At 39.5% G+C, this 26,823-nt stretch overlaps 1 protein-coding gene across 1 annotated transcript; it reads right to left on the bottom strand.

The window, feature by feature from the left end:
- Positions 1 to 1,242: 1,242 nt before the first annotated feature.
- Positions 1,243 to 26,179, bottom strand: acsf3 (acyl-CoA synthetase family member 3). Its single transcript, XM_072465328.1, has 9 exons — positions 25,460 to 26,179; positions 24,855 to 25,010; positions 20,239 to 20,393; positions 18,975 to 19,120; positions 15,584 to 15,681; positions 15,255 to 15,381; positions 5,012 to 5,146; positions 4,789 to 4,900; positions 1,243 to 2,539 (listed from the first exon to the last, which is right to left on the bottom strand). The coding sequence occupies exons 1-9, from the start codon at positions 26,162 to 26,164 to the stop codon at positions 2,425 to 2,427; spliced, it is 1,749 nt and encodes a 582-aa protein (XP_072321429.1). The 5' UTR covers positions 26,165 to 26,179; the 3' UTR covers positions 1,243 to 2,424.
- Between the last annotated feature and the right edge of the window lie 644 nt (positions 26,180 to 26,823).

Below are 26,823 nucleotides of genomic sequence, written 5' to 3'. Positions count from 1 at the left end.
TAGAGCCGCTGCTCCTCCACGTTGAGAGGAGCCAGCTGAGGTGGCTCGGGCATCTGTTCCGGATGCCTCCTGGGCGCCTCCCTCGGGAGGTGTTTCAGGCATGTCCCACCGGGAAGAGGCCCCGGGGAAGACCCAGGACACGCTGGAGAGACTATGTCTCTCGGCTGGCCTGGGAACGCCTCGGGATCCCCCCGGAGGAGTTAGAGGAAGTGTCTGGGGAGAAGGAAGTCTGGGAGTCCCTGCTCAGACTGCTGCCCCCGCGACCCGGCCCCGGATAAAGCGGCAGAAGATGGATGGATGGATAGAGAAAACACATTTTATTTATATGTTTGGTGAAACTGGATCCTGACATCCTGATTCAGAGCATCAATAATCAAGACTTTGAAATCAAATGTTTCCATTTTAAAGCATGTTGCCCCAAGTTAAATATCACAAATACACAACCTGGCTCCAGTGTTACCTTAACCGCATTCTGTCTTCTTCCATCTTCAGTATTGACCTGTTCACCAGTCTAAGTGTGGAGGCCCCAGAGGTCCTGCCTGTGGCCCCTCTCCTTCGTCCTGCTGTGGGAGGTGGTGAGTGGGGTCCGGGGCACTGGAGCTGTCCTCTGCTGTTCCTGTAGCCTTGTGTGCTCATCCATCCTGGGCTGCCAACCCACAGATCGATAGCTCTGCTCTCTTAATCAGGTCTCTGGTGACTGTGGGCGGACCTCTACGTGTGTGAGTGCGTGTGTTTGTGTGGACAAGAGCTGTTAGAGGCTGAAGGTTGCACTTTGTTATTTATTTGTTCTCTTTTTCGTTTTCTTTACATTCCCAGAAAAAAGGTTTTATCGTTGATTCTTGAATAATGAATTGACAAAGGAGAATGCACTGCGTTTTTACGAGTTAATAAAATAGTTAATAGAATAGAAAATAGAGCATTCACCCCAGAACATAGTTTTTTAGTTCACTGTTTGGTAATTACATCTTTATTACTGTACTTGCTACTTGCTTTTGGTCTTTTGGAGAGAAAAGACATTTGAATACATGAAATAATCATACATGAAATCACATTTTAAAAAATAAAACATTTTAATACACAAATTAGAAATATATAATATATTTTAGAATTGATCTTGTAGACGAATCACAAGCACTGGGTGATGCCAAACACAGTGTCAGAGCAATATGTGTTAATTTATCTTCAGTAGAATGAAAACAATACACGTGCGCTGCATTCAGTCTGCTCTCTATAGTTTCATTGTTTTCTCTCTCTCTCGCTGTTGGCAGCAGGCCAGGGCTCATTGAGAAGTCTACAGTGAAGTTGTTGCTGGTATAATCTGTGAGACTTTGAGTGCAGAATCAGAGATGGAGGAGGAGAGGTGAGAGGGCTACGTGGAGCTGGGTTAGTCATATGGAGTGTGGGGCGTCCAGCTGTGGAGTTGTGCGTCGCTTCAGGCCCTTCACACCTGTGTATTCGCACTCCTCGGAAAAGTATCTCGATTATACACTTGTGTGTGCGCAAGGGACTACATTTACAATTAACTTTTTTCAGTCTCTTACATAGAATTCTGTTGTGTAATAGTGTGCTAAAAATATCATCTGTGACAATCTCAACATGATGGATTGGCCCAGTAACCAAAATGTTGTTGGTTCAGTTTTTATGTACCACATGTGACCCTGGCAACCGTTGGCATCATTAGTTAGCTTTTCCCTTTGATACTACTTTTTAAAAAGACTCAAGGTTGGAAATTGCACTCATAAAAAATACACCTAATTAGACTTTTTGATATTATATTATTTCTATTTCAAATTTGATAAACATGACCCATCTGTGTGGTAAACATAGCTTTAGCTGAAGTGATAGTGATGCTGATTAACAATCTTAGTGTTGATTTATTCTTAATTACAAAAACCTTGGACATGATGGCAAGTTGTTTATGTTATAATTTAGTGTTTTGGTTCTAAAGATGATTATCCAAAGCAGAACGAGGCTCAAATTAGTCACGCAGTTGGGTTGCCAGTTTAAATGTCAAATGTCAAAACCTAAAAGTCGTATCGCGTATCGATTTGAATATTCACTGCTTCACTACTTAAAAGGCTAAAGCACTGGCAACCCAAGTCCAGTTGTGATTGTAGTTCCTTTCTTAAACTAGTAAGAGCACAGGCAACGTACAGTTCCTTTAAGTGTCGAACGTGGCTTTCTCTTCTTCTTTTTGTTTATGGCGGGAGGATACCAATTTACAGATTATATCCCCCATGTACAACCAATACAATTTATTAAGTTAATAATTCCTTAATAGTAAAACACGATCATTGACAATGTTTATCTACATAATAAACCAAAACTGTCCCTCCCACTCATAGTTTTGTGTGAGTAAAATAAAACGTTACGTCTGGATGTAATGCTAACCATACAGCGTCCCGTCTGCATTGAACGCGCCGATCAATGGAAGAAGTGCCTGAGCAGTTCCTTCTTGTTGACCTTGCCCATTTGGTTCCGGGGCATCTCCTCCACCAGCAGCAGGCCTGTGGGGATGGTGTAGGGCGCCATGTGCTCCCTGAAAAACAACCCAAGCCCTATAGAGGTCAGACCAGCCAAAATAGAGACGCAGAACCCATAGACTCACGCACAGCACAAGGACACACTGACAACAATGATGAGTGTGCAGACAAAAACATGCACACACAAATGCTACCACAGGAAAAACAACAACAACACAACAACAACACAAAACAATTTCAAAACAAAAGCTCGCCCTGTGGCAGCGCAGACTAGATAAGGAAACCAATGTCCTTCAAACAGTGCGCCGCAGCTCCCTTCCCTAATATCCCATTCGCCTCCCAGACACTTTTCTTCATGAAACAATATCTCCACTATGAAGAGAAAAAAAAAAAACAATAATACAGGGGAAAACAGACGGCAGGGATAATTAAAAGTCTTTTTTTTTTTTTTCTGTTTGGGGAGCTCAGTTGTTACGTCAAGGATTGAGGCCTGGGGCTTTTTTATTATCTTTAACCTAGTTTGTTTGTGTGCATGTGTGACGTCCTGTGTTAATGCTTTGGTGTGCGCGGGTGGAATGATTCATAGCGGTGCCATCTAACACCCCTGTGAGCAGATGTGTCGCTAACTCAGTGAACAAAGCTACACAGCATATATTGTCGTAATGTGCCACCGGTTTTCGTCTATAGCGCTCTCCCTGTGTTCAATCCGATGACGGCGATCGAGGCTGACAGTTGAAGTCGGGGCACTGAGGAGTGAGCATCCGTCCACTTGTTTATGTCCCATTTTATCTGCCTCTCTCTCCCCCCCTGAAACCGTAGCAGCAGTTTCGGAGCGTGTTTGGGCACTGGCTGACCACTGGCTGCACCCGTGGCGCGAATGTACCGGGTCACCAGCAAAGGGCCGCAGCAGTAAGACCCAGCCGCCCCCGCACCATATGGAGCCCACAGCGATGGAGCTGCACACGATATAGATAAATGATACTAGTGGGATGTGGAAGGAAAGCAGTGAGGACAAAACAGATGGTAGAGTGAAGGTGACGGAAAAGGTGAAGATGAGAAAAACTAAATTTGTCACCAGCTGTCTACAATGGAAAAAATACACTACTATGGCATTTACAAAACGTGGAAAAGAATGTTAGACTATGAGTTTTATAGTAACCTATTGTCTGTGTGGCATTTGTTTCAGTTTAAGTTATTCCTGAGTAGAGGAGGGAGATGTACCACATTTGTTGTATTGGAGATTGGAGAGAATGACATATACTTCATCTATAATAGGTACAGAGTCGGATATGACAGGAGTCTTACCCCCGCAGCCAAGACACTTGTGGTGAAAATAAAACCTGAAACTAAAATTAAACTCTGAAAATGTGGTGCTGGGGTGGAGGAGGGCTGTGCGAGCTGAACTGGAGGAGGCAGAGTTTAAAACAAGGTGATTGGCAGATGTTGAGCACAAAAGCAGCAGGGCGGTGAAGGTGTGGCACACGTGAGACAGGAGTGGTCCTTCCAGGCTGAAACTACACTTTAGCTTCACGACGTATGTGTCTAGTGTAATCTCCTGAACAAGGCTATAAAGAGCAATGTTCATGCACTTTTTGAGGTTCATTGTATGATCCAGTCCCCTTTTGTGCTAGATCTGAACCCTAACAAAGACATTTACCAGAACATCTTTGATGAATTGATAAAACATTGTCAAAATATTGTTACTGAGATAATATAAAACAATATGGAGATATTATTTTCTGTCAATGAAAGCCACTCCAATTCCAGAAGTAGAAATTATTTTATATCAAAGTGCAGAAATTGAACTGTAGGTATTTGTCATTTTTGTCCTTGTTTGTGTTTGCTACAAAAGTATTTTGTGAATTTGGTCCAACATTGTTTTGAGAGGGAAATGTGTTTCAGGAATGTCTTAGCACAAGAAAAATAAAATAAAATACTGTATTACTTCTCAACACTTGGTGCATGTTTTATATTACTTGTTGTAAATAAATGCAAGGGCAGTTTAAAACAATAGTGTGTTGTGCTCTAGGCTTTGCTGTTCTTGGTTTTGGTGGATTTCTGGATGATGAATCTGCTGTTATTTATTCAGGTCACAGTCTCCACTGGTGGTACAGGTTGGAATACACCTGCTTCTGAAAAGCATTTTTAAAGGTGGCAGGTGGCCCAGTATTTAGAGACATCATCCTTACTGGGTGTTCAGACCATATACAACTCTGGCACCTGTTTTCAGGTAAAGGTAAGAGGAAACACATGGGCTGCCTTTAAATAATGGAATGTAGCAGTATCAAAAAACAAAACAATTTACCGAGCCCAAATCTTTAAATCTGATAAAGTCAGATTCTTCCCTTGCCGGAGCTGCACCACTGCAGTGACCTTCTGACCCCAAACAGCATCAGGAGCTCCAATCACAGCCACATCTGAACGGGTAAAGACATAGAAATTAATTAATTTATTACATTGCTTTTCTAACAGTTCAGTATTGGTATGAATAAGCTAAAACGCATCAGATGAAAGTCGATGGTAATTACCGATAATGTCTGGATGAGCCAGCAGGTGGCGCTCTACTTCAAGTGCACTGATCTTGTAGCCTCCACTTTTGATGATGTCTACACTGGTGCGGCCCATGATCCAGTACACGCCATCTCTGTAGACTGCGGTGTCACCTGCAAATATAAAGAAATAGTATATATATTTTAAATAGTGTACTCAGGAAGCAGCATGTAGTGTGATCTTTAGTTTTAAGATCGAGACAGTGCAGGTGAATAGGAAAAACATCATACATTTAGAGATATCAATCAGTAACTTATTTTGTAGCTATCTCACATTAATGTAAGGGGAAAAATCCATTACAAGTTTTTCACACATTTGTGAATGTGTGAAAACATTGTATGTTGTACATATTTGTACATGTTTGTATATTGTACATATTTGAGATGCCCAAATCTGAGTAATGAATAGACCCAGGAATAAATATCTTGCTTCATTTTCATCTTCATAAGTACAAGATTGTATAGTATGGATGCTCAAGTATGTTCCTAGGAAAAATGTCCGTTTAAGTTACAATTCCATATAAATCTATGACTGTTGGTTCAATGAAATAATAAAAGCTTCAAATAGGTGCAGGATAGTGTTGTTGTCTCCAGGTAAAAGCTTCTACAGTATGTTGAGACGGCAAAAAACAAACCATTTTCACCTCAATAAGACCCTTCAACAATACATGAAAAATAAAATGGCTAACGGCGTTGATAATAGGCTGAGCTCATCTTTAACCAGTGTATAAAAAGAAAAGAATTGCAGGAAGTAATAATCAATTTCCGATGATACACTATTTTTATCCAAATCTATTAATCCACAGTAAGAGAGTCTTGGTCTAGACTGTAAGTATGTGAACAGTTACTAATGCTTTGCTCCTCGGGCGTCTCCTCACATGCGCTGGAGCAGTGGATGGATGATGGCTTAAGAGCCCCAGCCCCCTTTCCTTACACTGGAGGGGCGGACAGGTGCGGGACGGGTGGGTGGAGGTACAGGGATGTGGGGGGGATGTTATAGTAGTGGGACATGGGGCTCAGCTGGGCCCGGGTGCGATGAGCTCAGGAAATGGGTCACTACGGATGAGAGGAGAGAGACTGAGGAGACAGTGAAAATGGACAGAGGATGGAGCAGATGCAGGAAGGTGTCTTTTAGGATTATTACAGGTGCTGCGTCCACATCTGCGGCCAGCCAGGAAAAAGAAAGAAAATCAAATTAAAAGAGAAATGTGTGAGATGAGGTCACAGGTCAGGGACAAGCGAGCTAGGACAGAGAATCGCTGAGGAAAACCAACCACGATGCTACTTAATGTTCTTAATATTTGTAATATTCTGATGCTTTGATGTATCATCGAGTCGACTGTAGACAGTGACATGAAAGCAATGTTCTGTTACTAAATTAAGAAAATACTCAAAGGGACAGAAGCACAAAGCGTGTAAAAGAGCTTATATACTTTTTTTAATTTTTTTAGAAGTCTTCAAAGATAGAAACAGTGGAGTGAGTTGACAGCATGCCAGTCAACTAACAATGACTCTGAAACTATAAAGTCCTAAGACTGAACTGAATTTACAAGATGTACAACAGAAGAAAAAGAACAAAGATTAACTGAGAAAAAGTCTTTCGCAATAATACCACAACAATAAAATAAACACTGTTGTCCTTTTGCCTGATACAGAGGAGACTCACATTCAGACTGTGGCCTCTAACTGCCACATTCTCTTTATCTTCTCTTCCATCATTTAATCTCATTTATTCCCTCCTCTGCCTTCTACATTCATCTCCTCTGCACTTTTCAGACACCAGCTCCAACACAAAACCACTTTTTTCTGACTCTTGCACTCCATATTTTCTCTCTAACTCGTTCATTCAGCGCCCGTGGAGCATCGCTCACCACATCTCCACTTCCTCTGCTCCACCTTTCTTCCTGTCTGCTTTAGCCTCTGCCTGTATGCCTCAGCATCAATACAGAGCCCATCTGTTCCCATACATCACGCACTTCATTTCAGTTTATTAGCTGGGATAAATCATAAATATTTCATTATACATCACGGGCGGCTGTCGCCTGCACACCCACAATTTATCACTGCTGCCCTCTCTGCCGGCTTGCCACGCCGGCTATAAGCTTTCCAGTCTATTAAACAAGATTGATACAGTGTGTAAATTTAGATATTGGGAATTTCTTCACAGACCACTGCTCCGCACTGATAGGGCAGGGTAATGGGGAGAGGAGGGAGGGTTGAGAGGAGCAGAGTGAAGGATAGAACTTGGTTTGGTGTTAACACCACTAATGCAGCTTTCACAGTGAGGCCAGACAGCAAACAGATGCCATTTAGTGAAACAGAGAAATGTCACTGCAAAGGAAAACAAATGACAAACTGGTATTAGGAATGCAATTCAGATGTGAAAGACTGAATAATGAAAAATATCAACATGAACCTACACTATTCCCCGGAGAGAAAGAGTGACACATAAAACGGCAGTACTGTGACCACCATATTACTAACATAATGCAGAGAAACAATACAATTTAAACTTTGAGAAGGGGGGTTTTCGATCACCATCACTGAGATACAACTAATCTTTTTGACTGCTTATGTTTAGAGAAAAGAAAGCAGCATTAATGAGGAAACGCGTGACAAAAGCATTCTCCAGCGGAGTTTGAAGCACCTCGGCACGACTCTTTGACCTTGGCTCTTTGAGAGACTGAAATAACGAGGACTACAACAACATGTTTGGAGAGGTACAAGTGGGAATTTGATGGAGAACACAGGCTGATAAAAGGGAAGAGGGGCGAGATCGTTAATATGAACCATGTCAGAAGAGTGCACACACAACACACAAATGCACACAAGAACACACAAACACGACTCCAGGCATAAGCGACTCACTGCCATTATGTGTTATGGCGTCGGAGGCAGATATGGACGAATGGCTTTCTTAATTAAAACGATAAGAAGCCTAATTGCACTGGGCTTTCATCTCATTCCGAGGCATTAAAGAAAGTGAACGCGCTCAGTGTGAAGAGGAAAAAAAAAAAAATAAAACAGATTGAGACTTTAACCGAATGATGGAGGACAGCAAAGTTTTATCATGTCTTTCAGAAAACAAGCAAATGGCCCTGAAGAAACTTTTACCATCAGCGAACTGAAAGAAATCCAGATGAACCATTTTTTATATAGAGATTTTAAAGCTTGTTAAAGCAGAACATTGCATGATTGAGTTTTTCTAAACAAGCTTCAATAGTCACAGGCCTGTTGGTGTGTGAAACGTACATTCAAACTGTGCATCTCTTTGGTGCTGCTGTCAAATATGTCTTTATCAGAGTTATTGTTATTTATGACAGCTTTCACCACGCTGACCAGCCATATGTGAAGGGCGCTCAGATTTAAAGGCAGAGTAATCCAAGCAACCGACATCTTAACTCTCATTTAGTAATAAAATCTGTAAATTAGTCATTTTGGGTCTCGGAACATTTAGTCACAATGTTTTCATCGTCTGATAGAGTTAAGGGTTTGTATTAAGAATCATGTTGAAAACAAAAAAGGTGACAAAATTATGTAATACCCATTTTAAGTAGTATTTCAAATAGTTTTTTGTTTTGTACTGTGCTAATGTCACATTTGCTCAGCATCTGAAGAATGGGTGATTATTGAAAAGTGGACTTGACATTATGACAGGAAAAAATGACATTAAGACTTAACTGTAATTTGAAAATGATAATTTCACAATTACACTTGTATTATTATTATTGCTGATAATACAAAATACAAATACAAAACACAATAATTACAAAATAATAGTACATTTTGTCAATACTGAATACTTTTCAAGTACAGATAGATTTATAATAATAATAATAATACATTTGATTTATAACGCTCTTTACATTTGAATGGAACCTTAAAGTGCTAAATGCTAGATTTATTACTTTTTGAGAACCAAAATATGTGAGAAAAATTTATGGGAAAAGACATAGGATATGCATTTGTTAATACTTTCTTTTACACCAAATACTTGACAGCCGAGAGCAGGATTACAGTGAAAGCATAACTCTCACCTATACAACACTCACATAACCATCCCACAACTGTGCACCTTGATCTTTGTGCATCTTGACCTCACATTTCAATGTATTCACATCTTTTCTTATCAATGACCTGCCTCTGCGTTAGACCTTTACATCTGTTATCCCACCCACACAGTAAATATATTTCACACAACCACTTTAGATCTTACAAGGACACCCATTTCTTTGTCCGAATGCAACGTGCAGAGACAAAATGTTCGGCACTGGAGGTAACAACAAAAGGGCAGAGTGTGACATGTGACAAAGGCCAAAGCCAACTCCACGAAAACAGCTCTTCGGCCGGCGGCGCGACTGCCAGAGGTGTCAGACAACCCCCGAAAATGCACAAAAAAATCTGGTTGGAGGTGACAGTAACCATCCATTAGTCTGTCAGAGCCCCGTTTGTTCTGGAGGTGAGAGAGAAGAACGTGGTGGATGCATTTGTAAGTGAATGTGACCTGGATGGAGGCGCGCTGCACTTGTTTTTGTACACAGCTCAGCCCTCGGGATGTCTGTGGTATTCTGCCTCCTGCAAACAGCAAAGTGATGAATGGAGAAATGATAGCAGCAGAATACTGTCACACTGAGAGACCAGCGCTGTGTGAATGAGATTGTGGCTTTACGGATTATTCATTATTATGCTCGGAGAAAGATTAGCATAACAAAAAAAGAAAGATTAGAGACAAATATTGGTTTAAAATATTCCTCATACTAGCTATATAGAGACAGCAAAGCAAATTCACCACAAAAAAGTACTAAGAATATTTGCAGAATGCTTTTCCTTCATCTGTCTTCTCTCATGTAAATCTTTTGGCACTGTGTAAAATAAAAAGCTCAAAATTATTTAAAAACTATAATCAATCTAATCCTAACTTTAAAGTCCTCTACTACAAATCTATTTGATTTACATGTTCATCTTATCTTTATTGTCTCTATAGTTATTTAGGATTACTCAGATTGCAGAGTGATTATCAAAGTTTATAATTAAAATCAATGGAAATACATCAAATAACATATTATACTGCAGCTTTAATTTACTTAATATATAAGTTACAAATTTATTTAACATATTCACACAAAATTACATATTAAATAATTAAAAGACAAACAAGCAAAAACTAAAAATGCAATACTTATTTAAAGTCAGCATAAGTCTATCATCTGTGTATGAAATAAAGATTTGAAGATGCTCATCAAAATGTTATGTTGTTTAGTTTTCATGTTGATTCTCCATCGCTGCATGTTTTTGCTCTCGAGCCACTTTCGAATGCAAGAGTAGTTTGTTTTGCTCTGCACAGGTACGAGTGGCGTCCCTGTCTTTCACCTGAGCGCGGCCATGATCTGCGGTGAGTGCCCTCCATTACTGAAGCGACGGAGCCTGTGCCTCCAAACGAGAGAGGTCTTACAGAGCCGCCTCAGTCAGACTGTAAACACTTAGCATATATGAATATTAATGTCACACATTAAAGCTGCAGGCCTGAGATGGAAGAGTTAATGAGGATAAATAACAGACAGCCATGCAGAGAAATCTTAGCTATGACATTATTTATCATCCTTAACTTTTGTGAGGGCTCCTTTTTTTAGTAATTAATATCTTACAAGAAAGCACTTTGCACTTGGATGGTTGATCTAATTTGTTTAATATAATGCAATTAAAAGAGCTAAGATTGCTTTATGTTAATGTTCCTGATTATAATCCTTGCTAGGATGCCTCTCCAGGAGCAGATAACAAGATGAACTGCTGGATTGATGTCTGTCTTAGATCTGAAATGTTCATCAAGAAAACCACTTAAATGCTGTTTGTATTCTCCAGCTCCCGAGCTCATAAATGCGATACGAGTCAAGCAAGACGGATCAACTGAAGCTTGGATCATTAGTGTTTAGCATGGCTGGTTTTCAAACTCAAAGCACTATTTTTAGTAGTTGGCACATCAAACCGAAGAGTGGGACGGGAGAGACAAAAAGAACAAAAGCCTATTGTGTCTGACACCGCAGTATTTAACGCAAGACAAGACATTTTACCAGAAACCAAAGGCAATTAGGAAATTAAAACAAAGAAAGGCGTTTAAAACTTCAACCAAGTATGTGTGAGCAAATAAGCATTGTAACCTATAGCAACCTGTGGTACAGGCTGTCAAATCACACAACGCTGTGATATTTATCTCTGGAGATTTCTTGTTTTAAATCCAGAGTCAAATTCTGAGATCAACAGACAAAAGAGTTGTTTTAAAGTTTGTTTTATGTAAACTTAAGGTGCACAATATAAGTAGCTGGTTTTCTAGTAGGGAGTCCACAACTTGCTTGATGTTATTACCTTAGATGTTCCACAGTATGGTATAAATATTGTAGATTTTGATCAAGATCAAATTAATGTTTTTGTTTTGTTTTTCTTTTTGTTGCAAAAAACATGCATTCTTGGTTTTCTCCACATATTTTGACCAGAAGAGTTACTATACGTAATGTAATACGTAAGTTAGGGCTGAACGATTTTTATAAACATCTAGTTGTGATTTATCCTGAAAAGCATTACAATTATGATTAGATTTTCAATTTATGTTTTGATTGTGGAATTTTGTTCAAAGTTCAAATTTTACACATGTCCAAGAGCATTAACATTTGAGATGAACTGAAATGTACAATAATGCATTTATTTCTGGAAATCTTTTAACTACAGTAGATCAGGGTTAGCAGATATTTTACAGGAAGAGATGATGCTATTTGCAAATCGTGACTCTTCAAACTGATCTTTCGAGTAGATTGTGATATAACTTGTTGAGAATTGAGATCGGAGGTCACTTCAGGGTACTTTTTATAGTGGTAAAAACAAGACCACACATTAAAATGATTTATGCATCGCGACTTTGTGGTTAGCTCTTCTACTCCACCCCCACATTTAGTGCCGATCAATCCTAGTTTTACCATCGAGTCTACAGTATGAAGAGGAAATATTATGACCAAAATGTCCACTTTGTTTGACTGCACTTGGTCGGTTGAGTGCTTTAGCCCCACATAAAGACACACTGTCATGTAGTTGTGGGCCACGGCTGACTGTTGTGCGCAGAAATAGAAAACCCATGTGAGATGATCAATGTGGTGAGATGTGGTGGAGATGTGAGAAGGAGAGCGCACTTAGAGGGTGACAGCTCCTCTATCGCGCTGCCACTCACCCGGACCCTCCAAACGCTCGCTACACCTCTGTCCAACTATCGATCTAAACTCCACACTCCTTATTCACAACTTTCTCTGGCCGCATCCCTCCCGCCTCTCCCCTCTTTGCCTGTCAGTCTGCTTTAATAGCTTTCTTTGCCTCACCGTTTATCTTGTATTGTGCGCCTGCCAAACACTATCATTTTTCCAACCTCAAGAGGATTCAAATAGTATATATTTGCAGACTATTTTAAAATGACAGGAGCTTAATGTTTTATGTATAAAGAATGTGTTTATGTTAAGATGTGTCATATGGAAACAAGTGGAGTGTTTTTCTAAAGCATTTTTTAATCATTGCATTTAATATATTAATGTATGTATTCAATGCAGCGTCGGCCGTTTATGCCAGTGAATTTAGTATAATAATACACTTTATTCATAAATAATCTCTATCTAGAAGCATTCTGTCAACATATTTCCACCTTTATTTGGCTGAAAATACATTTAAAAAGTCTCAATGTACAAGAGAAATAATGACGAGTCGAACAATAAAATTATCAACACAACAGCAAGTCAAATATTGGATATCAGATAATGCTTTTGATTGAAAGACGATGATTCATGTTTTTTTCTCAATGTCTGAACAGTATTCTCTTGAAGCTATAGTGTAATAACATAAAATACAATAAAAAATTTCTTGAAAAGGCTGTATTAAAACCCCTTAAATACATTTTAGCTCTGTGAAGAATACCAACTGTTACTTGAACTACAAGACATATGGTTTCATCTTGTTTACATCCACTTCGAGCATGATAAGAAATGGAGAGACGCCTTTAAACTGACGCGAGTTGAACCCAGAGTTATCACGTCAGTCGCAGTGAGAGGACGAGACAGTTGGAAAGAGCGCTGGAGTGGAGTGTGAAACAGGGAGCAGGTGCAAGGGGAAAGGTGCAGGTGTCACAGAGCAGCCAGGTAGCTCAAGTGAACATTAAGACTCTTCAACCACGAGGCAACAATCTGCTCTCACATCAAGATTAACGCGCTGTGTCCCCGACGATATGGGGTCTGAACATTTCAGTTTATTTGAGAATTTGATGAGCGTCTGACACTTGGATATAGACAATAGTGGAAGAACAGAATAATTTAAAGTTATCCTTGTTATTCACCTACATGTTTAATTAAAAGTAAAATTTAAAAAAAAAGTAGGTAGGTATTATGTTTAACTTGTCTTATTATTTACTTCCACTTTACACAGATATTTTCCTCCATATTTTTATCTTACAGCGCCATCGATGAAACCTAAACCATAACTTTTCCAAATATGCTATAGTTTAACTTTCAAGTGTAGTGTGTCTTCAATATTCAACCTTAAATGTACTAATTAAGATTATTAAGATTTTGGGTGGTGCTCTATACTAACTAACCACTAGGGCTGCAAGATTTGCAATTTGAATCGATGCAATTAGCAAAGGCTGCTATTTTTTAAATACCATAATTTCTTTCACAAATGAAATGTCCTCTCTTATTGGGCATAAACAACTAAAACCCTGCAGTTTAAAGCTGTTCAAACATACATCATGTCATTATTTTATTAGGCTCATAGGCCTATTTCAGTCTTTTTGTCAGTTCTCCTGGATGTATTTTTTTAAATTTTGAAAAGGGAACTTTGAACAGAATAATATTATTAAAATATAAATCATACATTTAAATCTAAATAAATACTTACTAATGAGATATTTTTTCCCCCAAATTGTGCAGCTCTACTAACCACTTTATACAATGTGAAGCAGCAAAAGATTTTTTTGTCTAAAAATGCTAAAATATTCCCTAAGAACGGTGGTATTCTTCCAGTCCTAAAATATGAATTTAGTTTGGTTTAAAGCATTGATTCATCACTGCTTTTTTCTTTGAGTAACATTGAAAAATCAGGACCAATCAATTTCCTTAAACTCAAAAAGAAGGAAATAGGTTCCTGAAATAAAGTAAAAACTGAAATTTTCGGACCATTTCAATAAAGCACACATGGCCATTAAAAGCGATTCACACTAAACTGCATATTATAAATGTAACTTGAAATGTCTTGGAAAGAGCCGGAAATAGAGAATAACACATTTGCTTCTCAGAATAAAGTTGGCTGAAGCCTGCTGTACTCCCTGGCAGTGTCTGAGAGGAACATGCAGCAGAGACAGGTGGATGGACTTGGTGGTGACGCTCTTCTCCTCTCGCTCACCACTGCACAGTGCGTTTGTGCCTGCGCTGGAGGCTCTGGTCTGTGGGAAGCTGATTGCGCTGCCTCTCATTATGTGGCCACTGGCTGTAATGGAGTGTGACAGTGGCATGCTGGGCTCTGGATCTGCTGTCCTTCTAGCCTGCAAAGCCAATTAAACACACTCTACCCTGCCTGTCTCTCTCCTCCTCCCTCTCCTCGACCACCACCGGCTCCACATTGCCGTCTCAATTCTCCGTGGGACGTGGCGTGTCACCCTGCTTGCCTTGCTCTTTCCAAGCCCTCCGCTTTACCGTGTGCCCACACTCAATAATTCAAACTTTTCGCCCCTATTCTTTTTGCCGGGGGCGCTTTTTATTTTATGTGACAATCTGAAGTTTCCCCATCCAAACGCGGAGCTCCCGGTGGCACAGCAGTTAAGAGGAATTCCTTTGGGGGGCGCGGAGGCAAAAGTGCTGGACTGTAGGGAGAGCAGAGGCAGCTTTTCTCTGCACAGAGCCACACACGGATAGAAAGAGGACGAGCAAGGCCTGGTTCCTCAAAGCCCAGAGCAGTCACAAGCACTTAGGAGGAAAAATGCAGCAACAAAAACACACAACGTCCATTTATCACTCGCTCAGCGCTCCCGAAAACGAGTTCAGTTTCTGCGCGTGCCTCTAGAGTTTCCTTCTGTTTTTTTAAGCTTGCCCAATCATCAATTACGGACAACTTTCTTACACTTGTTAATCCTTGTAACAGATCATTGCAGAACAATTAGTGCTAATGGTGATGTGTGTAATTGCAGAGACGGGGAGTGGAGTACCTGTTTTGAACCAGCCATCGACGGTGAAGGACTCTGTGGTCTCCCGAGGCTTGTTCCAGTATTCCCTGAAGACGGACGCTCCACGGACCAGGAGCTCTCCCTCTTTACCCTCAAGACCGGGACGCACCTGGGAGAGGAAAAGATCACGCCAATGTCACAGAGTAAGACTGGCTTTAAAATGTTCTGGAAGTAATTTATTTTCTGTACCGGTGATGAATGTGTTGTATGGTTAGCGTAACTTGAACATGTTAAACTTTCTGGAAAATCAAGTTGAGGTTCAGAACCTCTGGACACAGATGGGAGCTTAAACGGCAGGTTTGTGTGTTTACCCGAGTTTCTCTGTGGGTGCCTTCTGCAATAGTGGTGTTGATGGAGTTATTCATGGCAATACGGACCTCCACACCAGGAAGAGGACATCCAACAGCTCCTGGAGGCAAAACATATTATATGTATGTATGTATAAATTTATAAATAAAAGAGGAGCATACTTCATTAATCATTCTGCTGTGATGTTTAAACAGATCTATTAAAATGACGGCAGAAGGCAGAGCACAGGAAACCCCGTACATAATGAAATAACCCGCAGTTTTAATTTGTGCTGTGTGAAAATGTGAGTAAAGTAATTATAACCAGGAGGTACAAAGGAAGGTCTTTGTGTGTCAGGAGCCTTTTCTCTAAAGGTATATATCTGCGCCGCTGCCTTCAAGCAATTATGCCATTTCACAGACCACTGCTCTCTCAGAGAAGAACAGGTCAAGCCCTGATTAGAAAGCAATTTTCTTACTTTATATTGATCCTATCCACTTTGGCCCTGATTGGCAATGCCTGTGACTTTTCAGTCAACCAGTCCAATTAAGTGCTGCAGTGATTTCTACAGGTGAGTCTTCATACATAAATGAGTGATGAATTGTAAAAGATAACAGCCTAAACTTCAAATTAGGGGTATATATATTTATGCACTTAACTAAGTAGATAAGTAAAGGCAAATTGTTTTTCAGCTAAATACATCTCCCTTGTTGCTTTGTGGGTTAGATTTAAAAACATTTTCAAAAAGGTCTGTCATTAAACTAAATAATCTGAAAGAATGTCATTGTGCCTAATCACAATACTCTACAAGTTTGAAACTCCAAACATCAGCCTCCATAACTCCTGATAAATCCAGGGTCACTCTCCTTGTATTGGGGTGAAGTGGTGTGCACAGAGTAATCTCGCCTTGTGGCCGTTTCACCAGTGGCAAAATGACAAAAACTGCCTCCAGTTTCTCTCTGACAAAAATCACAAAAATCCATTTGTAGCTAAACTCTCAGAACTGCACATTCTTCCTCCCATCTCATCACTGTTTTCTTTCCGTCTTGTCAAGATAAAATGGCACCCAACTTGAAAGTGCACACATATTTTTATAGTGAGCAGATGGCAATAGACAGTGAATATTCAATATATCAGGCCTCAATTAGGCCAGAATTGTTTAGTTGAAATGGGGAAAGATAAAATTATTATTGTTCGGTCTTTTAAAAGTAAATTATGCAGCATTTATTTATCCAATTAGCAACCAGTTTCTAGAATTTACAGAGGAAAAATCATCTGAAAATAGAAGTATAAAAATACTTGGGGCACTGTCAATGAGAGACGGAACTGGGATGAAGGCATCTAGCATATTTACATCTTAACAAGGGCAACGTGACCTAGAAAACACTGTGGTTAATATGAGATGTCCCAAAACGGTAAAGGAAGGCGCACAACAAATTCAGGACATTTTAATGCCCCAAATAAAAACTACATTAAAATATGGTCTGTAAATGTATTAAGAGCCCAGCTAATGTAGTTGATGGTGAGCACAGATACAAAAATAAAGGTGCATGTGTTTGTGTGGACTCTTCTCCGGTCTCCACTGCTCTTCAGAGAGTGTTTCCTGTGGTTGCTATTGATCTGCTTTAACCTACTTAAAGACAAGACAGGAACGCATTGACTCAAACAGGCACAGATGATGCTCCCCCCCCCACACACACACACACGCACACACACCTTGCGCAAATGTTTTTTTCTGCACTGGAAACATCAATACAACCGCAGACCTCTCAAAGCCATTCTTAATAATCATCTGAGAGGAATCAAACAAAGCCAGCGCAGTTTATGCTGAGATACTTGACAAGCAAAACAAGAGCAGCACAATAATATCCTGAACAAAACACGCGCACGGGGCATTACCCAAACCACTTGCGAGGCTAATTAGCATTACCAGGAAGTGGGAGGGAGAGTCAGCAAGGGAACCAGGGAGCAAGGAACGAAGGCGAGGCAAGGTAAGAGATGAGGAGAAGTGCGTCTGACCCCATTTCCACACGTCAACTTTGTTTTGGAGAACATCAGAGGGAGGAGATGTTGGGATTTAGGGGTTTAAGTTGACACCGCACCAGGGAGAAATGACGAGCATCAAAAAAATATGGAGGGAAGAGGATGGGAAGTAGAGGGACTTGAATTGATAGATCAGTTGAAAGCTTTTGTGGCGATAAAAATAAATACAACTGAACTATTATAGATGGTATAAAGGGAAAAAACTTTTTGGCTGATCTGAAAGTACAGAATAATCCACAATATGTTTTTAAAGTAAGGCCAGTCAGCTCTGTGGAGAGGCGAGCCCGCTCACAGTAAGTATCCATGTTTTTGTTTCGTGTCAGTACATGATAAATGAGAAACTACAGAAAATCCAGAATCACTCATTAGTAATTAATGACGCTGCCAATTAATGCTAGTCTTGTTTTTGTAGTTGCTTCCATCAACAAAGATTTTTAGACCAAATGAAATCATAGTACAAGGCTTCAATCTTGGCCAAACCAAAGACTTGATTCTGGGGTAAATGCTCAGTACAGTGGAGCCACAAAGCCAAAGCAGCTCTTTAATTAATGACCCCTTGTGGCTGACGTGAGCATATTAACCAATAAATGTTTTTTTTTTACAAACCTATGCGAAAATAGTGTTTTTATGAAGGATTGCAATCACAATCTTTCCCAGCTGCACCACAACTGTGTCGGTACGTGTACTGAAAACAAATTGATTACGGTGGAAAAACACAAATTACAGGTTTGTTGATTGATAATCATAATTTCTGTATTTCTTCAGAAGTCATGTGTTACGAGATGCTAATTAGTCGTCAACACAAACAGTAGTACTTCTCAAGAGAACATTTTAGATAATTGTGGTAATTTAAGATATACATTATCTCTAGATGTTTAATTGCTCTTTATTACTAAATTAAATGTATGCCTCTTCATTCATTCCTGAGCAGTTTTTATACACATTATAATTATGGCATAACTTCATTACTCTTTTTGCCTTATTTGGGACTTGACTTAGAAAAAGGTATATAACTTTTAAGGAAATGTTATTGCTTTGAGATGTTGCACACTATATCATTAAACTCAGTCTATCTTCATGGAAACAAGCATATGGCGACACAAGGTCAAGTTACAGGTCAGATCTGTGGAGAGGCGAGCAGTAAGAATGAATTAATTTTCAATGTATTTTTGTGCCAGGAAACATCTGTAAGTGCATAAATGCCAGATTAGTTTTGAGAAATGGATTAGCTATCAGCTAATTTGAGTTTTGAGAAGTTTTGAGTTTGACTTCAAAATAAATGTTAGAGTGTCAACATTAGCTTGTCAGCGATCGCATCTTTACTTTATTTCATCTAAAGACAAAATATCCAGTGCTGTCGGTGTGGTGTACCTGGGATGCGTGGGCCCTTGAGCGGGTTTGACAGTGCCATTCCTATCTCTGTCATGCCGTAGCGTTCGAGCAGCGTGTGTCCGGTAATCTCCTCCCAGCGCTGCAGAGTGGGAAGAGGCAGAGCTGCTGAACCAGACACCATCAGCCTGAAGATAAGAGACACGACGGGAGAGAGGTTTAGAAAAGCAACCATAGTGTGTCATATGAATAATGGAGGTAATGGAGATGCACTCAAATTATATAGGCTTCGGTTTATTAGGCATCTTCAGCGCCGGAATAAGACGTAGTTAATCTTTGTCAGCAATCAACTAATGTCTCAAGGGGAAAAAATACTGAAAATGCAAGTTGTGATTTATCTAGAAAAAAGAAAAGGTACAGGTAAATGAGTACTCTGTAGTCTAGCAACAGATGTATTGTTAAACTATGTAACTTTTCTGGTGCGAGGTCTGCCATCTTCTTATATCTATGGAGATGTTTTGTGGAAGTAAATAAATCTATCTTCAGTGTATTCATAATGTTTCTTTTGCTCATGTGGCTGGGTGATATTCACAAAAATTAGTATCCTGAAAGATTTTCAGACTTTAGGCAATATTAAGTCAAATGACAATGTGCAAAAACTTAACAAATATTATTTGAGGTTTAAGTAACATTTTAAATTACTGTACATTACATTGCAAAACTATCACCCTGGTTTGAAATATTGCGACCTAAGTTTGTTCCATTTAGATTTTTATTGGCTCTTTTTGCAGTATTTTTATTATAAACAATCAACCCAATATTTCAATGTATCTTTATCTTCAAACTAACATTCTTAACTGTATCATTATTTCAGTATATTCTATTGTCACCTCTAACTGCTAAATAATACACATCTCCACAGATCTGTAACTCGGCCTAGTGGTGCCACCTGCTTGTCTTCTTTTAGACAACAAGTATTACCGTATGACACGTTTAATGTCATACACCAAAAAGGTACATAGTGCACCTTTAAAGGGGTAGAAGTAGAGATGTGAGGCTCCGTTTCATCCTACACATAATCAATATATCTAGTTATTTTGGTTTAGTGGAGATTATTTTACCAGTTATGGCAATCATTTGGAGTTATTCAAATTAAACACATACTGTACATAACAAATCCAAATATGAAAAAAACATAAGCTGAAATACATATTTTAAATCAGCCTATACTGAACTTTCATAAACATTCACTTTTGAGTGTTTTGTCCCTCAGAAGCATATTTAATGTTGATCATGCAGCCTGTACCTGATCCTCTCTTTGCAGATGGCTTTGACAAAGTCCCTGACATGAGACTGTGTGAAGTGCTGATCATAATACTGGATGAGTTTGGAGTAGACTGTTGGTACGGCCATGAACACATTTACCCGCGGAGCCTTGGAGCTGAGCAGCCTCTCCCACACCTGCATATGCATACAAGAAGACACAAGGTTTCCGAAATGAGCATCTAATAAATGCACTAGATAATCAAGTATTGACATTTGAAATATAAGAAAACCAATATTGTGCAAGCAAATAATTTACAGCAACTGCATTTTTAAGGTTTACAAAGAAGCACGATCATAAAAATTCAATAGCTTAACAGATACATTTTTGATGCATGCGTTATTTTCATATCACCTAATTTTCCCCTAAAGAGAACTTATATCTATCTATAAACTTTGAAGTACATGGCAAAGTGAAATCCAGACAGCAGTGCTCGTGTAAAAGCTGTCAACCCGTAGCCAAGAAGTGAAAGAAAGAGCCAAGATTTGTAAAGGTCAGGGAGAAGAAAACCCGGGAGTGCTGTAGGGCTCCGAGTGGACACTTGTGACAAATGTGTCTGCAGCTGAAGGAGACACTTTTGCCTCCATATCAAAGATCTCTTTACTGTGGCCGATGCACATAAACATACACTGTGATGCAGCTCAAATTAAGACACTGACAAACTGAAATAACCGTCTCATCCTTCATTGTGCAGTCAAACTCTAAAGTAGAAAAGACACGAGAGCTTGGGAAAACGGCTGCCAATCAGAATGCAAAATCAGAGTACATATGTACAGTGAAATAACTGGGTGGTTAGCAGAGTCCCTTAAATGGCCACTTGTGCTGTGGTGTCCTTGTGACTGTTGTGTGTCATTGTTACTGTGTCTCGTTTTCCATCAATAAGTGTGAATGAGGAAGTGAATTAATGATTGACAAACACTTGATGGGTAGGTATGTAAAGCATTTAATAATAAATAAGACGTATAAATTTATGTTGCACAGGCTAGATGTAATTATGCAAACATGGGTGTTCAACCATGCACCTCCCCTTTGTCTGTAGTTAGGACTGTGCAATTAATCAAATTAAAATTGAGATTCAGTCATTTCTGATCATCAATATTCAGCGTTTTTTTATCGAGCCTCTTATTTGTCAAAGCATGTGGTTTGGAGCCAAGTTCAGACTTTGGAAGAAAGAAAAATGACTATTGTCATAATGAGTCTGTCTTCTTGTTCATGTTATAGATATATATAGATATATATATCTCTCTCTCTCTCTCTCTCTCTCTCTCTCTCTCTCTCTCTCTCTCTCTCGCTCAAACGCAGTATGGGAAAAAGGGGGGACTGGGTGGTTTATCTGATTAAATAGGGACTGTGAGATTATTGGGACCAGTTCTTGGTACTGAGCCCAGCTCAACTTGCAGTCTGGCTCCATGGCAGAAGACCGTGAAGATACGGGAGCTTGAATTAAGTAGAGGTGAAAGGCAGTCTTTTCCAAGTCTGGTCTGAACCCCCGGAGAGACCAATGCTCCTCCCCAGCGGTCTGTGTACATACCCAGAGTATACCACTACTTTCAAACCTCCTATTACCTCCCAACTGCTTCTTTTTCCTTTGCCGCTTTCATCTCTTGACCCTACAGCTCCTGCTCTTCCTCCTCTGCCTCTTGTCCTATCTCATATTCACTTACCCCCTCTCTCCATTTCGTAATTTCCTGCTTGACTGCCTCAGCCGCCGTCTCTCCCACAGAAAAACACACACGCAGCCTATACTCATTCCTCTCCAACACCACCACATCCTTCTTAATGTACGGCCAATTTCCAAACTTCTCCTTTGAGTCACCTCTTTCTATACACATCTATTATCCACTCTGCACACTCTATTACGGTCTGCTTTTCTATCGTCTACATTTAATAAACAAACACAGCGAAATAAATGAGCAGGAAATATAATTAAACTTGACAAGAGCCCAATCATCTTCCCCAGAACCATTACTCACAACAAAATTACAAGACAATCTCAAATGTTTTCCTCCACCTATGTGCAGAAAATAGTGAAGAGAAATGGGTTATTAAGCGAGCATGGCCTGAGCTTCCTGGTTGGTGTCTATCAAGTGCAGTGGAGCGCTTCCACCATTGGCCGGTCTGCAGGGGAGAGGAAGGCAATTTATGTCCGTCAAAGTGTTGGCCTCCACCAAAGGGACAAGAACGTGCAGCACAAAGAAGATTCAGGCACTGCATCAAAAATAAGTGTGCGAGGGGAGAATAGATTCCCTCAACAGTTCTATAAGTGTCATGGAATTATGATAAAATTGAGTAATGTGTAAAGAACATGTGTATTAAGTTACTAGACAAAACCAAAATAATAATAAATTACAACTAAATTATGAAAATAAAACAAAAATATAACCCTATTTTTATTATTATTATTTTTTAAATATTACTATTAATATCAGATCGAGTAACCTGGTGAATTTTGTTTGTTTCTAAGTTAAAGTTGTGAAGTAATAAGTCCATACTTGGAACTGACTTGTTGTGGTATTGTCTCAAGTGGTGCATAACACAGGTAATTTAATTAAAAAAAAAAAAAAAGAAAAAAAGTGAATGTGTAAGGGAGCCTTGCAGGTATAGAAGCAAGAATTGTTCAGTTTGTTCCATTTGGATGTAGGTCTGATGGATAGTAAAGTAAATACTATGTGACTACAATTTAAAAACTCAAATTGTAAACCATTTTATTAACCTTTATATTAGTGCCTTAGCATTTTAGTGCATTATTATTATTATTATTATTATTATTATTATAATAAAGTGTTGTTGCAAAAAAAACAACAACTAAAAACTAAAAATCAATGACCAAAAACATAAAATTAAATTTATTTTATGTTCTATGATGGAACTGACATTTTAAAGTATTTAACTAATGTATTAAATAAACTACAACACATTTCATTACTGCTGATACCAGACATAAAAACAAACAAACAAACAATATTTTTAAAGCAATAAAAACAAATGATCCTTAAAGGTGGAATGGACCAATTTTCAACATTTTTTTTTTTTTCATATTTCCTCGTGGCGTGGATAAATCATTTGTCTTGCCACGTATCAATCATAAAACGCACCTACCGCTCACCTGCAGCCGCGTGCGGTTCGTCCCCACATTTCCGCGTGCCTAAGCGCATGGATCTATCATAATATAGTTCCCTCAGTGTACGGGGCAAAATGAAGACGGAGAAAGACAGTTCGAGCTGACGCAGAAGTGGACAGAAATCTACGGGAGACGAGAGATGCGATGCGCTCCGTTGCACTAATAAACAAACTCACGTGTGTGTTGTAACAGTCCGCACGGGGGAGTGCGCATGCGCACTTCCGCCTGCGTTCTCAAATCGCCAAAAAATCGTCCTTTGCGCCTTTAAGCTCAAAGGACTTGGTATCTTTTCCCAGGCAACACGTGTTCACTTGAAATAGACTTATCTTCTCTTTAGTAGATCACGATTCTTCCACTGAAAATTCCTGTCACTATCTGGAGGCAAAATCAGGAGAGATCAATATTGGCCTCTGCTGCCTAGGCTACCCTTCAGAGATCTGAGGGGATAGAAGAGACAGACTATCGATCACTTCATCAATGTACTGTAACTTCAGGAGCAGGAGAATAAAGGCTTTTTCTAAGAGAGAGTGAGGGCGGTGGTGGTTTAGTGCACAAGGTCAGGGATAACAGCAGCATACTGATAGCTCATACGGTGAAGCAATACCCCAGTTGATAAATACATATGTTCAGCCTGTTTACGTCATGACCAATATGCTACAAAACACTGAAAGAACAAATAGAAGTATGAAACTACACTTTCGGTACAGCAAAGTCAGGGCTACACACACATGCAGAGACACACTTAGCACCCTCTGTCCCCCTCCCTCTAAGGGCCAAACAAGCAGCATCATCCTTCAATGTCAGAGCATCGATTGATCCGCTGCTTAAGCCCTTGCCGTGAGTCGGCATTGGTCAGATACAAAGCCACACAGGGCAATTCATCACTGAGCCCCAAACACTTAGTTTGACAGTCAGGAAGGAAGGAGAGGCAGTAGGAGGAGGAGGAGAAACTGATAGAGCAAGGAGGAGTGAAGGAGCGAGAGAGGGAGCAAGCGAGGGAGAGAGGACGCAAAAACCGGCAGTTGTTTTTTTTGAAACAATAGTTCAATCAGTCATAATGAGCACGGCATTTATTAATTCCGAAAGTGGCAAAAAGTTCTAGTCGTCTATTTAGTAACAGAGACATTCACAAAAACAAAACAAAACAGATGAGTGGTTGAAAATTAAATCCTGAGGCATTGCATATTGTTGTGTGTTTTATATGTCGGTTAGGAAGCCAGAAACTATTATGAATCTTTCAGTATTTTTCATCTGGATGTACAAGTAATAGTGGTAGTTATAGTGGAATTATAATTTGAATGTTGTGTTTGTAAATCAAAGCACTTTTTACTTTCAAACTATTTTTGTTGTCTGTAAACCTCAGTAACTGTTGGAAGTTTGTTGTGTTGTTATAAATTTGGAGAAATTAATATTATGTTGAAGTCACTTTTGTATAAACAAGTTGAGGTGTCGTAAATAATAATAAAAGAGTGTGAACCTTCTGAGGCTGGAACTCGGGCAGCATGACACAGGTGGCACCGACAGACAGCGGACACAGCAGTTTGTTGACGATGCCGTGGACGTGATGAAGAGGTAAAGTGTGCAAGATGACATCATCTTTAGACCACGCCCACTCAGACACCAGGCACTGAATCTGAGGGTGAAGGACAGGAGGACACATGCATAAAACTGTAGTATTTACTGCTTCATTCAGACTTAAGCTCAATAGATTCAGAGAAAAGGGAACTAATAACCAATTATCAGGAACAATGATTGAAATCAGATACTTTGGTGCATTCTCCTTGCCTCCTTACTGTTTGCAAACATATTATATTAGACTATTAAAAAAAGTGGTATATCTGAAATGTAGACATAAAACATGATGATGACCAGCTGTCATGTATTTAAAAAGTCTCAGTGTACAATAGAAAAAAATGTCCGGCTAGTTGACTTAAAAATAAAATAAGAAAATATCCTATAAAAAAATAAATTAAAGATTCCTAATTAATTTTCTTAATAATAAAAGGTAAAGATTTATTTGATTCTGCAAATAAATACTTATCTACAAATTCAACTGTGATGATAAGTAAGTGACTTGTTTACCATGGCTTGGATGGTGCTGTGTGTGTGCAGGACTCCTTTGGGGCGTCCCGTGGTCCCACTGGTGTAGATGATAATAGCTGACCTTTCATCCCAGTCACTAATGGTACTTTTTTCATGAGTCTCGTTTAAACTGTCGAGGTCAGAGGTTGGCGGGAGAGTCAGACATGGAAGCCCCAACTTCTGTGCCACAGGCTCCAGTCTATCAGCTAATTTATGTCCAGCCACCAGTAGTGAGCTTTGGGAGTCAGAAATGATGTACTCCATTTCAGACGGAGGGTGTTTTCTGTACAGGGGCACGGCTGTCCCCCCACATATCCAAGCAGCCCACTGTGCTACTGTGTAGGAGGCGTCATTGGCACAAAGGAAGGATATTCTTTTACCACCGACATCTCCTGTGCCACAACTTAGAGCATCAGTTATTCTAGCTGCCAGGCCCAAACTGCTGCTGTACAGTTGTTTATAGCTGTGACTGCCACTGTCGTCCACAATTGCAGTTTTGTCTCCGTATGAGGCAGCTCGGGCAAACACAGGGCCCTTTAGTTTTGGTGGCTTTTTTGTCCATCTATGAACATTTCTCACAGCTCCATTTCTAAGATACCAGGCCAGTATTCCCAAAGTCCAGTTTCCATGTGAGAACTTCCCTTGTGTGCAAGTCCACTTTAGAGAGTGACAAGTAGCAGCAGAAAGCTGAAATCCTGGCAACATGCTTCTTCTTTGGTGTTTTATGGCAGTTGGTATCCAAGTGTTACATTACCGCCACCCACTGAAGTTGTATGTCTTAAGACTTTAGACTTTATTACCCCCCTCAACTCCACCCAACCCCCCTCAAACTGCACTGTAAGAGGTTGGGTGGGACCAAAAGACTGTACTTATACTGAAGAAGGTATCAAGAGAGCGCCGTCAAGTATTCTTGTTTTGTCTGTAATGAATTAAAGATATGCAAATACAGATTAATAATTACCGGTATATTAACAACATAAAACAGCTTGAAAAGTCAATTAACAGCTACAGTAAATATGTAATATGTAAGACATTGATCCTGAAACAAACTTTATTTGTTTTCTAGGCTGTCTGCCAACTGCTGTCACAATGCAACATGTCTATTTTTATATTGATGTTTATGTATATTATTATTAGCTTAGAGGCTAGACTGACATAACATTTCAATAACATAACATATTATTGAACATAACAAACTCATCAACATAAGATAGTGGTGGAACACATTAGTACTGTCATTATCAAGGTTACAGGCGCTAAAGCAGGAACTATGTCAAAAATACAACACACTTACCCGCTTTTGAAAAGCCGTGCCGAATAAAAAGTATATCCGCATTTATTTAAGAACATACGAGTGAGTTAAA

The sequence above is a fragment of the Eucyclogobius newberryi genome, unplaced genomic scaffold (genome assembly GCF_026437365.1).
Source record: "Eucyclogobius newberryi isolate DKJ021-1_F unplaced genomic scaffold, fEucNew1.0.hap1 SCAF_5, whole genome shotgun sequence".
NCBI lineage: Eukaryota > Metazoa > Chordata > Actinopteri > Gobiiformes > Gobiidae > Eucyclogobius > Eucyclogobius newberryi.
This window is presented reverse-complemented; position numbering and strand designations above follow the sequence as displayed.

Bases quoted from the DNA above. Each gene is read 5' to 3' on its own strand.
- acsf3 (XM_072465328.1), bottom strand. From the start codon at position 26,164: ATGTTGCCAGGATTTCAGCTTTCTGCTGCTACTTGTCACTCTCTAAAG. The intron at 25,011-25,459 runs GTAAACAAGTCA...CTTCACCCTCAG, and splicing joins ACAGCACCATCCAAGCCATG to ATTCAGTGCCTGGTGTCTGA. The intron at 5,147-15,254 runs GTACTCCACTCC...TTATATTTGCAG, and splicing joins CGATGGCTGGTTCAAAACAG to GTGACACCGCAGTCTACAGA.